Here is a 15,294-nt window from a genome sequence, read left to right as displayed (position 1 = left end):
AATAATGACAGAGAATGGATTGAGAGAATGACAGCATTCTAAAGGATTTTAGAATGACTAATTCAATTTTTAATCTGTGAGATTAATGTGTGTGTGAGAATATAATTTGCAGCCAGACTGAAATGTATTTTTTTCAATTACTTGGCAAACCAAACATTGACAACATTCAGTATAAACAACAAAGACCTGAGATATGATACATAAGTAAACAGGCATCTGCATTTAGACAATCAATTGACTCAACATTCAAAACAGGTGAAGTTAAATTATACTATGTGGTATTCTTAAACTTACGAATCTATGCTTTCATATTCACATAATAAATAATATCTGAAAAAAGAATGACTAAAAAGAAAAAGTATAACAAACACAAATCATTGGTAATGACATTTTGGAAATAACATTACTTTTATAAACAAACTGATGAAAGCCAACTTTACATTTAATAACTTATAAAAACAAAGGGCTTCCTATTTTCATATGCAAAAGCAAGATCAAGTGGAGTGTATATAACTTACATTAAATATGTCTTAAAAAGGAAGATATATGAACTTATAGTCCACATGCAATATATAAATATACTAACTTAAATTCATTGTATTGTTCTTAAATAGTTTAAATTTATATTAATTTATGAAGTACTTGCACATTATTTCTCAATGTGACTGTGGGTTTTTCAATACAAAGTTTTATTTTCACTTGTAAGATATATCATTTTGAAATGATGCATTATATTTAAGTTATCCATTATTACTAGGTATTTGTGTCACTTTTGTACATGGTCCTTCTGCAAGAAACAAAATATTATCTTCTGCTGAAATATACATCGGTCTTCTGAATCATTTTAGTCTTTATAACACACTTTGATGCTATGAATATATATTAACAATTTGCAATAAATTACAGAGCTTCAAGGTACTATTTAGTGCTATTAATACATACCACTACATTCAGGAACAATACTGTATTTAAAATAGTAACAATGAGTCTTGTTACAACTGTCCCTCCTTCTAACTGTCAAGATATGTCTTTACTTAGCCTACATTTCACATTTCTTTCTACATTAAAAAGGACCAGAAATCCTGTTGACTTTGGTAAATAAACAAAAACAAGACAAAAACCAAAAAATAAAACAAAACAAAAACAAAACGAATCTACACCAGTCAAACAATGTTACTTCAGTACTCTTAAAAGTTAAAAGTACAATGTAAACCATCATATTATTTAATAGCTTAATTCTATTTGTTTTCAAAATCATTTCAACTAATAAATGACAGGCAATTATTAAAAATTTCAAGGGTCCAAAGACAAATCTGAAGGCAGTATTTATTTTCTGAAAATAAGCTCATAGTCCAAAGCAAAAGAAAACGTGTTGCTTATGTTAGGTAGTCTATAGTCTATGGGTCATACTTAATATTTGAAATAAAATAAATCTCTAATAAATAAATAAAAAAATTAAAATACATTCTCATATGAGTCATTGGAAGTACCTGTATACTTGAGGGAATGAAAAAGTGCAGAAAGTTCAGGAAACAGGGTAAAGGCTCAACTTGATCGTATTTAACATTGCGGTGAGAAGATGCGCTTTATCTTTGTTAAGAATCCAGTTCAAAAAATATATATAAATTTCAAAACTTTTCACTCTTTTCTTCATTTTCTACATATTCTGGCTTCAGACCTGCTTCCACTCTCAGAAATTTTTGCTTCTTGCATTTTTCATATCGATAGAAATCCTTTAAACTTTGTTTTAGGAGTGTCTAATAAAAAACACAATACACAAGCAATACTTAGGATACAACTCAGACATATGACATTAGTCAAAATTCTTATGAAAATGTGAAACAATAGGCACCAAATAAAAGCATCCTAAATATAAGCAAATAGTACAAAATATTTCCTTGAAAAGTTCAGTGTTTCTTTAGAAACTTCTCTCATGTGAAGTCTTAGAAAGCCCTAGAAAGAGACTGCAATCTCTAGCTGTTATTGTAGGCACCGATACACAAACTCGAAAGTGTGATACTGTTATAGTTCTTTGGGACCACTCTACTAAGATGGATGTATAAAGGGAATGGTCCTACTTTCTAAATGTATTACCATTTAAGATTTCACAGAGAAGTATAAAATTCTTTAAAACAGAGATTAGGAAGACCTAACTTCTCTTGTTAGTTCAATCACAGTAGTTATCTTATAAGCCTCTTTATCTCTAAACATTTGAGACTAGCCATTTTCTGAAGTGGTTCCATAAATCACTAGATCTCCCAACTACTTTGCAAAAAATCATCACTATAGTTTCTTTTAGGAAGGCAAAACAAATACTCAAATATTAAAATATGATAAATCCTGTAGAGAAGGAAATTATTTAGCCAATTTTATTATAGTTCCCAAACTTGACTGAGCAACATTTTTGCTTATATTGAAAAATATGCATTGATGTGTAAAAGATGTAAGATGCTTCCAGCGTGAGTAAATAGCAAAAACTACCTATGTGAAATGTAACTGCTCATTGCTCTTGATTGATTTTAAACAATGAAACCTACATGTGGAAACCTAACTAATCAGAACACACAACTGACCAAAATCAGATAGCTACAGTTGACTTAAAAAAAAAAAATATTAGTAAGTTTGAGATAATTCTTTGGGTGAGTACAATTGGAATAGATCCTCTGAATCTTCTTTAATTATCGTAATTTATGGTGACAGTGTAGCAAACATTAAATAAGACAGTTTTGCCACCAGAAACAATGACCTGTCACTTACTAGCATCTAATCTTGAAGAATACTTGCCAACCCTTGATTTTCTCTGTGGTCAAATAGGAAGTAAATGAAGTACCAGAAGATTTACAGTGTCAAGCACCTTAAGTAATAGTTCAAAAACTTGGAAGAAATTCAGAATAATGATCCTCCAATTAGTAGCAAAAACTCCTTAGGTGTTAATGATGCTAGATTATAAAAGTACAATTGATTATATTATAGGATTCATTATACTGACTCTCCTCAGGATCAAACTCAAAGTTTAACATAGAAATTTTTGAATCAAGACATTCTAATAAGTTAAAATTAAACCACAGATCAGAATTGAATTATCTTTTGGCTATTTTGTGTGTATGTACATGTATGTGTGTGTGCGTGCGTGCGTGTGTGTGTGTGTGTGTGTGTGTGTGTGTGCATGTGCACGCACAGGCACATGTGCATCCTGGAGATTCAATGCAAGGCTCTACCACTAAACTACACCCCTAGCCCTTTCATCTATTTTCGAAATGTTATCACAGAAAAATGTTATGACAGAAAAATTGGACACTGTTATTGGACAAGTGGGCAGAAAGAAGTTAACATACTTATCTGCTGTGAAGTTCTTTTTTCAGGCATGATTTGAAAGTAGTATACTTTTGGACTGTTTTATAACCCTGCAAAACAAAGGATAAAAATGTTCAAATGTAGAGAAAGAAAATGAAACAACATGATATCACATATACATGGAAATCTAAAGCAGTCAAACTTATGAGTAGAAGATTGGTTATCAGACTGGAAGAAGCTAACCAAAAGCTACAGAAGTGCCAGTAAGGAAAAATCAATTCCATAGAAAAGTGGCCATGGTTAATAGTCACATATATTTCAAAACTGTTCATAAAACAGATTTAAAAGGTTCTCACTATAAAAGTGAGAAATGGACACTAGTTAGCTTATATAATTATCCACAACATAAAGATATACAGTTAATATCTGCCAGCTGAAAAATAAAACAGTTTGGTGTGCATAGATAGCTATATGATCAAAGATATACAATAAGCATGTACATTTTTTAAAAATATAACATCTAAGCGAGAAATATAGTGTCAAAGGTTTAGAGTATAGTTTATATGCAATTAGATCATGCAATGATAAAATTATTGAGGAAAAGACATGATTTTCATTGTTTCTTTTCAGATGTTTGTGGTACCACATGAAATGTTAACAACTAACTAGAAGGTGGCAGTCAAGTACATAGTATCTTATTAAGGCAGCTTGGATTAAAGTCCTCATAATCTTAAACATATTGTTTATCTTAATGTTCTTTTCTATATAGATTTTTGTCTTGCATCATTCCTAAGGATACATGTGCAGTGTAGATTAGACTGAATTACTTACTAGCTGTTAATTTTATAAGATTTCCTCTTTTCTTTTTCTATTCATGGCACATCCAGAATTGTATTAGATATATCACACTATATTTCAAACTTTAAAGCATGCTTTTAAAAAACAATCACTAAATTTCTAGTTGGCATTTTTAGCATGTTAACAAGAAAAAAAATATTTTCCATACGAACACTAGTGAATAAGCTAGTTAAGAGCCTCGGATGGACTAACAGAAATGTGTCTCATCAAGTCTGAACACCCAATGTGCAGACAAGATTTTTCAAAAATACTTGGCAACACTTTTTTACCAAAACTGGGACAAAGACATTAATCAAGCTAACTGAATATGAAAATAAATTACTAAAAGTCAAACTGAATTTATAGTTTTGAACAAGTACTATATTCTATCATTTCAATTTGCCTTCAAAGAATATGAGACCCATGGTTTTTTCCCCAAAGCATTTGATGATGATATTCTTAAAATTTACACAAACTGCTTTTTAGATGTTTTCCCCTTAGATTTCAAAAAGAATATCAAAAGACAGGAAATTTGTAGGTTTACCCGGAATCCTCTATGGAGTCTGTCTTTCATAATTCCAATAAATTCTTTATAACTTAATTGATCATCTTTGTCAACATCAAAAATCTTGAAGACAGTATTCACTAAATGTGGTGAAAGTTTGAGTCCAGTAGCTACGTAGACGGCACGTTTAAATTCATCTAGACAAATGTTGCATAAAAAGAAAAAAGTAGACCATTAACATCATTTTAGTATATGTTAATTGCTAGAATGGTTGCAAAAGAAGTTGTTTGCTAATATGGATTATAAAATTATATAACACGACTTCATTAATCATCATGTTTTTAATAAAAAGACATTTTGTAGTCTTAATAAGGAAAGCAATAAGCAGTTGTATTTCAGGTTAATACTACATTCACAATCAATGAATGTTTAAAGGGCATCCACTATCAGTAACAGATTTTTTAGAGGTTAAGATAAATAAGTTTCAACAAACAGTTCACATGGCAGACAAGTCCAAATAACCACTACATGTAGCCACAGAAAAATTACCAACCAAGAACCAGGACCTGTAGAGATGAGTGATCTTCCTTGTGCAGTAGGGAGTAGGAGAGGGAAGAGATGGGCAATGAAAGAACAGTGCTTAGTCTGGTTTGAGTAGAGCACAGAGGACACGAGGGATCAGGAGAAGCTCTACAGACTATGAGGTGAAGAACGTGTAACTCTAATGGGCAACTGGGAAACTGACGCCTCCATAGTAGATGTGTCAAAGAAAAGGTTAACTTGTGCTTTAGAAGGCTTCAGCTGAGAGTTATCTGAGAAACATCAGGAAGGAAAACAGACAGTGTGACAGGCTAGGATATAGGTGGCTACTATTACAGTTCTACACAGAAAAAACTCAAAGAAGATGCTAGTGGGAGCAATACTTGGAATAGTGACACTTTATTTCTTACATTTTCTGATTTCAAAAAGAGCAATGGTCTACTCTAAACTAAGTAAACCGATATTGATTATTTTGTTTTTGTTTTGTTTTGTTTTTTGTCAGTTGTAGGGCTTCAATACAGAGCCTGAGCCTCTTCATGCTCAAGGCTAGAGTTCTACCACTTGAGTTACAGCGCCACTCCCAATTTTTGAGGTAAGAGTCTCATGGGGACTTTTCTGCCCAGGCTGGCTTCCAACCACAGCCCTCAGATCTCAGCATCCTGAGAGGCTAGGGTGACAGGAGTGAGAAACTCGGTGCCCGGCTTATCTTATTTATAAAGGTTTATAATACTAGTTAAGGGGCTTATTAATGAAGGTATGGCTTCCAAAAGTTTTGGTTCGAAAACACTAAAATGGATTGGGAAGATGTGTTTGAACACCCATCTAGAGAAAAAATAAAATGTGAACCATTTCAGGTTTCTCTTACTCAGTAGATAAATAAATGCAGCTATAAAATAGATTATCTATTGTGTGTGTGTGTGTGTGTGTGTGTGTGTGTGTGTGTGTGTGTGTGTGTGTGTGTGTGTGTGTATGTATGTGTTTGGCTGGGATTTGAATTTAGATCCTTACTGACACAAACTGTTGTTCTTCCTGTGGTTTTTCTAATTACTATCTTAAAAAAATTATCTTTAAATAATTATACAAAGGAGCTGCCATTTAACAAAGCAGCTTATGAGTACAATATATCTTGATTAATGGCTATGGCTATTCCTTCCTGCCTGAAATATGTTGAGCCAAGATATTAACTTATACCACCTTACCCCAGTCAGAATGTCCCACATCCACAAATCAGCCAACGACAAATGCTGGAGGGGATGTGGAGAAAGAGGAACCCTATTACACTGCTGGTGGGAATGTACACTTATACAACCACTTTGGAAAGCAGTCTGGAGGGTCCTTAGAAAGCTAAAGATTGACCTCCCTTACGACCCAGTCATACCACTTCTAGGCATCTACCCTGAACAACAGGAACCAATATACAAGGACACGTGCACCTCCATGTTTATTGCAGCACTGTTCGCAATAGCTAGGATATGGAAACAACCTAGATGCCCCACCACAGATGAATGGATCCAAAAATTGTGGTATCTATACACAATGGAATATTATGCAGCCATTAGAAATGACAAAATAATGGCATTTGCAGGGAAATGGATGGAGCTAGAAGGAATCGTGTTGAGCGAGGTAAGCCAAGAGCAAAGAGACAAACGGTACATGGTCTCCCTGATAAGTGGATGCTAAATCCAAAATGTTAGGTGACAAAACCAACAGGACTTAAGAAACAAAGAACTCCCGCTCATCTGGTTGAACCACTACTAAATATCCCCATGCTGCTGATCACAAATATGGTATATAACATGTGAACACTGTTATATATTACAGACTGTGATAGACAATTTGCTCCAGGAAAGTTAGAATGAACTTGTGACTTTGAAATTATGTAATCACTTAATCACAATCAAAAAAAAAAAAAGAACCTCGGGGAAGGGAGGGAGGGAGGGGATGGTAGGGGGAAAACAATGGAGGGGGTAACAATGTTCAAGAGGAAGTGTACTTATTACCTCACCCATGTAACTGTAACCCTCCGTATAGTATCTTTACAATAATAAAAAAAAAAAAAACAGAAAGTCTTGCTATGTCAAGGATAAGGCCACAAGGATATAGAAGATGACTGTTAACCATAGAATCCTAGAATAATTCTAGCTTGTTATTCAGTCTACAGGGTAAGAGTGAGCTAGTTTTGAGGTAGTAGCATTGTATGTATTTCTATCTAAGCTGTATTTCTATGTAAGTTAAACCAATTTGATCTTATACATCATTCTGAAAAGTCAGTTTGATGTTTAACTTTGGTTGTCACTTTAATTGGATTAAGAAGCTCAGAGATTAGGAAAGCACATCTTTGGGTGTGACTGTAATAGTGTTTCCCAACAGAACTAAGAGGAAAGACCTTCCCTGAACAGCAGGGATCTTCATGGAATACAGGGAGATGAAAGAGGAGGCCTGCTTCTCTCTGCTTTCAGGCCTCAATGATCAGATCTGTTCTACCACGCCTTCTCCACCATCATGAACTGAAACCTCTGAAGTTAGAAACCACAATCAACCCTTCCTCCCTTCAGTTGTTTATGTCAGTTATCCTAAGTTCATGGTGAAGAGGGGGCTCCGATGAGAAATTTCAGGTGTTTGAGCTAGCAGGGGTAATCAGTAGGATAAACAGCGTCCTGTAGAATTTCTGAGGCACAGCTAGCTGGCCACGCGTCCATGTTACTGAGTCCACGAGGCTCCTTCTTCCTTGAACTTTTAAAACACTGTAAACCAACATGCCTAGCTTTTCTTTATTATGAAAGAGAGTAAAATATGTTCAGTGAAATATTTAGAATATTTTCTTTAAATTCTTCTTAAAGTGTCAGAACCTATTTCACACTGAAAGCAGGAAATCACAGCATATTTAATTAACCTGTTGGAAAAAAATCTCTAAAAAAATATGGAGTATTATTATTTTTTTTTTGCTCTTAACTTTTCTTTGTTGTGACTAGGCAAGTGTATTATCACTTGAGCCACATCCTAGCCCTTTTTTGTTTTAGTTATTCTGTGACTAGAGTCTCATATTTTGCCCAAGGCTAGTCTAAGCCTATGATCCTCCTCTCTAGGCCTCCTAATAGCTGGGATTACAGATGCAAACCACCAACCAACCCGTGTTTCTTGGTTGAGACCATAGTCTTGAAAAGTTTTTGCCTTGGCTGGCCTTGAACCACAATCCTCTCAATCTCTGACTCCCGAGTAGCTGGGATTATAGATAGGTCGCAACATGCCTGGCTCTGCTTTTAACTCTTGAAGAACAATTACTTACCTTGTCCTATAGAGCGACTTGCAAAGTTATACATGTTGAGGGCTATCGCAAAGTCTTCTAAGTTATTCAAAAACTGGAAAAATGACCTGAATTCATCAAATGTGATGCCCTAATTTTGGAAAATAAATAGAAATGTAATTAGTGCATCCAAATTTATTAAAGTAAGTATTATAAACTAAAAAATAGAAGAAAAGTGATTAAACATTTGCAGTATATCTTGTAACTATTTTAGGACACATTTTAGAAACTTTGTCTCCAAAAGGAATATATGATTCACTCAGATTTATTTCCAATGAATAGTGTTACTGTCAACATAATAAGTGATTTTTTTCCCTACTGTCAAGTCAATAAAAATGTTAAGGCCCAATATTTTTAACAGTGTAAATATAATGATAAAGAAATGAAATCTATAAACAAGTTTGTCTTTCATAGGTACTCCTTAAATATGATTCAGCACTAGATCACATCTTCGCACTGACAGAGCAAACTCAAAATGTTTACTAAGCATAAATAGTTTATTTGAACTTGCTGCCAAGACATCAGGAAGAAGTACTGACTGCGCAGATCCAGCACCAAGCCCAACACCAGAGCCCGAGCAGCCGCCTCTGGAATGTCACATGCAGAGTACAAATGCTACCACCGATTCAGCTTGAATTAGAGAAGAAAGTTATTTGAAATGTAAGTGTGCTATCTTTGAGAATACAAATCTGAACTTGAGAAACTACATTTAGTATGTGTATTTTCAACACAATTAACACAATTGAATAGGTACACTGAGAAGAACAGAGGGCCGATACCTTAGGCTTAATTTTTAATATAATGGTAATACAGATCAAATTCAAAAACATAAAACAATCCTTTTTTATTTTGTCTTGTTTTTGCCAGTATTGGGATTTGAACTCAGGGTCTTTTGCATTTGCTTGGCTTTCTTCCTCACTGCTGTTGCTCTATCACTTCAGCCTCATCTTCAGCCAAGTTTTTGCTAATTATTTTGGAGATAGTCTCAAAAGCTTTTTGTGCCTGGGCTTGCTTGGAAGCATAATCATTTAGTTCAGCCTCCTGATTACATTCATGAGATACTAGCATCAATAATACCTTTGTATAAGTTAAACATCTTGTGCTTAAACATATGAAACAATAAGTGGTATCTTTATTTTGAAGGAGATAATCAAGCAATCATCCAGAACATGAGACACAGTAGAGGGGAGAAGAGATGAACATGGCCATTTCTTTTTCCTACCTCCCTCCGCTGTCTCCTAGAATTACCACTATAATGAACTACTGGGATTTGAATGGTACACATTCCATAAAGGTAAGAGGAAAGAAGTAGCCTATTTGCTAACAAAGATAAAGCAATAATGACTGGAAAATGTAAAACAAAGCATCTAAAATATATAACACTGAAAGCACAGAAATAAACCTATATTTGGTCAATTGCTTTTTAACAAGAGTACCATCACCATTTATTGAGGAAAGAAAAGGCTCTTTAACAAATGGTCTGGGCAACTAAATATACATATTCAAAAAAAGGGGAGCAAACCTTTACACACTGTCCATAAATTAACTCAAAATTAATCAAAGACCTAAAATTTAAAACTAAAAGTATAAAACCCTTAGAAAAAGCCAGAGATAAAATCCTATGGTCAATGAATTGGCAATGGCTTCTTAACACATGAAACCAAAAGCACAACAAACAAAAAAAATTGATAAATTAGATCAAAACTATAAACTTGTAGACATTAAAAATAGCAGATTGGGAGACAAGGCTTGCAAATCTATGTCGTATAAGGGCCTAACATATAAACAATAATCAAATGGATCAAGAAAACATTATATATATAATATGTAATATACATGTAATATATAATATATATAATGAAATTCTATATTTCCATCAGAAAGAATGACATTGCCTCATTTATAAGGAAAGGGAAGGCTTGGAAAAATTATATTAAGCAAAGTAAGCCAGAACCAAAGAAACAGGCTATATGGTTTCTTTCATTTGTAATAATTAGAATGTGCCTATAAATCTACACAGAAACCCAATGGATAGACAAATAATTGCACTTGGACATGATTAATTAAACAACACTCTAAATACTCACACAATGAGAACCAAGGAGGATATTATTAGGAGAGGACCATAGCGGTCAATATAAAATGATGTTTATTAAAATGAACTCCAAGAAATGGAAACAGGAGGTTTTTGTTTTCTTTTTTAAACTGTACTGTTTGTTCCCCCCCCCCCCCCCCTTCCATTTGGTATATTCCCTTTTGTCACTGCTTTTGATTTTTGTGTCCCTTGCCTTGTATATAAGTTTATCTGGCTTGGGGAGGGACGTGGAAGCACAGAAATGGTGGGACAAAGCGTGAGGCAATTCAGCAGTGACACTCGCTGGATACTACACTGGAAATGAACTACACAACTTGGTGGGGGTAGGAGGGGGAAATGAGAAAAACGTGAGAAAATGAGGGAGGGGGTAACTGTCAAAAAGAAATGTACTCAATTACCTGACTTATGTAACAGTAACCCTCCTATACACAAAATACAATAAAATTTAAAAAAAGAAAATGTTGCAATAAAAAGGAATAATACATAAAGAAGGTCTAAAGGACTCTCAAAAATCAGTAACAAAAAGACAAACAAATTAATTTAAAAATAGGCCAAAGACTTGAATAGAAGTTTCTTTGAGGTAGGTTTATACAAGGCTATCATACACAAAAACTGCTGAAATAATCAGTCACTGTGGAAATGCAAATCAAAATGAGTGAGGTATCACTTCACAATCACTAGAATGACTATGTAGAAAAGGCAGACAATAATAAATGTTAACAAAGATAGGGGGAAATGATAAGCCCCACGTATTGCCAGTGGGGTTGTAGAATTGGTGAAGTTACCTTGGAAAACAGTTTGGCAGTTCTTCAAAATTTTAAACACAGGGTTGGTAATGTGACCTAGTCATTTATCCCAAAATACATGCAAATTCTCTTGGAAATATTACATATTTACATGTATTTCTGGGTGCCAAAATTAGAAGCAACTCAGATACTCAACAACTGAGAAACAGATAGCAAAATCTAGCATATCTACACGCTAGAGTATTACTTGGCAATAAAACGGACCACAGTACAGATACTACCATAAGAAGTTATGCTAAGTAAAGGAAGTCAGACACAACGAACCATATATGTATGAGTCTACCTGTATGAAATAACACTATTAGATCAATTCATAAAGACAGAGGCCCTGGGACATCATCAAGTGTGATAACATATGTTTTATGGGACAGAAAGAAGGTAGACAGAAAAGGAGATGAGCCAAAGAAATAGCTGAAGAAATAATGGGTGAAAACTTCTTAAATTTGATGGATGATATGAGTCTACATATTTAAAATGTGGAATAAACTCTGAGTAGGATAAACTTAAGAGACTTGTTCCAAAACACAGTCACACTTCTAGAAAAGAGAGAAATAATCATGTAAGCAGGTACAAGAAGATGACGCTTCAGTAAGCCCAACCTCTGATTTCTAGCCAAATCATGGAGACCAGAGGAAAAGGGATAATATATTTCAAGTGATAAAAGAGAGAAGAGAGAAGAGAGAGAGAGAGAGAGAGAGAAGGTCAGCCAAGAATTTGGACTGTGGGCAAACACCTTCAAAAAAGAAGAAATTAAGAGAATTTTAGATAAACAAAAGCTGAAGATTTTTATTACTAGCAGACCTTCCCTATCAAAAATAAAATAAAATGCTAAGAAAGTACTTCAGGATGAAAAGAAAACTAGACAGTAACATATAGCCGTATGGAAAAATAGAGTAGAATACATATTATAACAACAAAAAAGCCTAAAATAAAATATGCTACTTTGAATTCTACTTCTAGGTATATACATGAAAAATTGGTAAGTAGTACTCAAGTACACATATATCCTTAGCAACCCTAGTCCAGAACAAATGTTCATGGATGATAAATAACTTGTAGTATATAAAAACAATGAAAGGTTCCATCTTACATGATTCCATTGATTGGAAATGTAAAGACTACATGGAATATCTTGAATAGGTAAGTTCACAGAGATACACACTACAATGTTTGCAGGATAAAAGGTAATGGAAATGGGGACAAATGGCTTAATATTTGTAGGGTTTATTTTTGGTGTAGTGAAAATGTTTAAGAAGTAGAGTAGGAAGAATGAAGCTTCTATGAACTGAAATGGGTGATGAGATATGAAACAAGTTTTACAACCATTAAGATATCCATCAGATCCTCATGTTGAGTAGGCAGTACATTATAAAAAGCTAAATTCAGTGGGAGAGGTTTAACTGGAGACATACTCTGAAAGTCCAAATACCAGGGACTAATATTCAGTAGGTTTAATTTTATCCTTAAATGCTAGATTATATACCCAACTTCTTGTGTAAAACCCTCACTTGAATAGCCTGTAGGAATATTAAACATCATTTCAACTTGTGGTTCAGGCCAAACACCTAATTCTCCTTGATTCATCTTTCTCTCTCAAAATGCAATACAAGCTACAAATAAGTTTCATCAGCCCTATGTTTTAAATGATCCAATATATGACTTCTTTTCCCTATTTTTGTCCTAGTCAGGCAATGCTTATCTTTTATCTAAATTCTTCAAATGGAATCTTGTCTTTCCTTCAAAGTTGGGCATACTAAAGTCTGTTTTGTTACATAGTAGCCAAAATGATCTTTTGAGACATAAATTGAAACATCAATCACATTATATAAGGTGCATGAAGCATATCAAATGAGTGTCATAGTAGATGGTCAATGCTTGAATCAACAGATGTCATTCATGAAGTCTAAGAGAAGGTTAGCCAGCTTTCTTTATAAAAGGCCAATATATTCGTTTGTGCTGTCCAGATGGTCTATGCTGCAACTTCTTTAACCTTATGGTACAAAAGTAATCAAAAACAATACTCTTAAGAGTCACTATTAAAATTAAATCTAATTTTCTTCTCTTTGGTCTAAAATGTCTGTTAGTCAGTCTCTATCATCATCATCATCAGCAGCAGCAGCAGCAGCATCCTAATTATCATAGTCTCTCCTAGTTCAGAAAAATTCTTTCTGGCTACTTCTCAAATAAACTAAGGTTTTGTTTCCCTCACAGGCCATTGGTACATGCTGTCACCTCTGCCTGATTCATCCATACCTTTGCAGAGTTCACTCCCCAGAGGCTCTCTCAAAAGCTCCTTTTCAGAAGCGCTCTCCCTAACAGTCCATCTGCTTTACCAGCCATCATGATTCATGGTCTCCTTCTAAGTATTTTACATTGTCTGAAAGCATACTATTTATTTATATTCTGTCCTTACTTAATTTGCCTCTATTAAAATCTTGTTTCTATTACAGAAGGATGTATTTATCTTTCTACTTTGTTGTTAGCAGCTAGAATAAGGCATCATAAATACTAAACACTTAATACCTGCTTGAAAAAATGAATGAAAATCAAAGTATTTTTAAAATGTTAATTGTCACTGAAATAGTAGAAGTTTTCTTTTTCTGTTGGAAAGAAAAGGATGAGAGGTAGAAGAAAGGGAAATAAATAATGTGTGATGAAGTAATTGTTAGCTTAGAAAGTCCTGGGTTTAATCCTTGGACAAGACTAAGTATTTAGAAGCTCTGGCTTCCTTTTTGGGAAAAGAAAGATGTTAAAATTTGTAAGTTTGTTTAAAGAATTGATGACGTAATTCAGAAAAAAAAATTGAGTCACTATGTTGGTGCAAAATTTTCCATTTCTATTCCAATGACTTTTAGTGCTTAAAACTTCTATCAATTAATCATTTTCATAAGCTGAATTTGACAATTTTTTTATATTCAAATGAGATACAAACAAGACATAATAATCAACTACAGCTGGGTATAGTGGTGCATGCTTACAATCCTAAATTCTTGGATAGCTAAGGTAGGATTGTAAGTTTGAGACCAGCCTGTGTTACATACACCTCTCAAAAACAAGCAAACAATTCAATTGTAAAAACACTAGATAGAGTTTGCATATCATCATTGCTCCTAGAACTTAACATTCTGAGTTACATTTTGATGTTTTCATCTAATAGAAAAAAAAAATAAAGAAAACCACCATAGGCCCTAATAGCTAGAGTAGTGCAGTTTCCAATATCTTATTTTATTTTTTTAAGAGACTTATCTATAGGTTGGAAAAGCCCAGTTTAACTAGGAAAACAGATAAAAGCCCTCAGATTAAAAGATAATGTAAGCTAATAGCCAAATGCTTCAATTCCTTTTCTTCTCATTCCTTAGGGGGGGGTCTTGAGAACTGTTAACATTGTCACAGTGTATCCATTCTACACAAAGTTAAACTATTTGCAAGTTTTCCTTGGGTAGACTAACTTGATCCTTCTATAAACAAATAGAAGGCAGTGTATCCAAAACATCCCATGCTTGAAGGGGTTCTTGTGACAGCAGTTCTATTTGGTTGCAATGATGCATTCAAATACCACTAGATAATGCAACTGCTCAGAAGTGCTGACAACACATTTGCCACCAAACAAATAGATAACCAGTTGTCCCAGGTTCTTAGCCATTCATTCCATCCAAACTCCATGAAAAGCCTCACTTCAACTGCTGATAAGATCACTCACTCAACAATAGAGCTCTTTAAATGACCTTTCACTAGGGTGTTATAGAAATGAACAGAGGGTGACAGAAATAATGCCAATACAAACTTTTATATGAAGTGATGTTTGTGTTCTAGACAAAGCATATAACTTAGCAGGATACTCTTGAAAAATCGTATTCTTAGCTGTAAGGATTTTCTGCAAGAATATATGAACATTTAGCCAGAATTAAAAATT

The 15,294-nt window shown here is 33.9% G+C and overlaps 1 protein-coding gene across 3 annotated transcripts in view; it reads right to left on the bottom strand.

Annotated features, from left to right (window-relative positions):
- Window positions 1–386: 386 nt before the first annotated feature.
- The window catches only part of Micu3 (mitochondrial calcium uptake family member 3), a 79,543-nt gene continuing 64,635 nt past the window's right edge, over window positions 387–15,294 (bottom strand). For all 3 annotated transcript variants that reach the window (XM_042701900.1, XM_042701902.1, XM_042701901.1), the window contains 4 exons: window positions 8,463–8,571; window positions 4,676–4,833; window positions 3,336–3,404; window positions 387–1,757 (listed from right to left, as the gene is read on the bottom strand). In XM_042701900.1, the coding sequence (XP_042557834.1) occupies window positions 3,336–3,404; window positions 4,676–4,833; window positions 8,463–8,571 (336 nt within the window). In that variant the 3' untranslated portion in view covers window positions 387–1,757. The remainder of the gene's footprint in view (window positions 1,758–3,335; window positions 3,405–4,675; window positions 4,834–8,462; window positions 8,572–15,294) is intronic.

The sequence above is a fragment of the Dipodomys spectabilis genome, unplaced genomic scaffold (genome assembly GCF_019054845.1).
Source record: "Dipodomys spectabilis isolate Male_0828 unplaced genomic scaffold, ASM1905484v1 ptg000009l, whole genome shotgun sequence".
Lineage (NCBI taxonomy): Eukaryota > Metazoa > Chordata > Mammalia > Rodentia > Heteromyidae > Dipodomys > Dipodomys spectabilis.
Note: the sequence above shows the minus strand (reverse complement) of the source record. Positions and strands in the feature narration are given on the sequence as shown.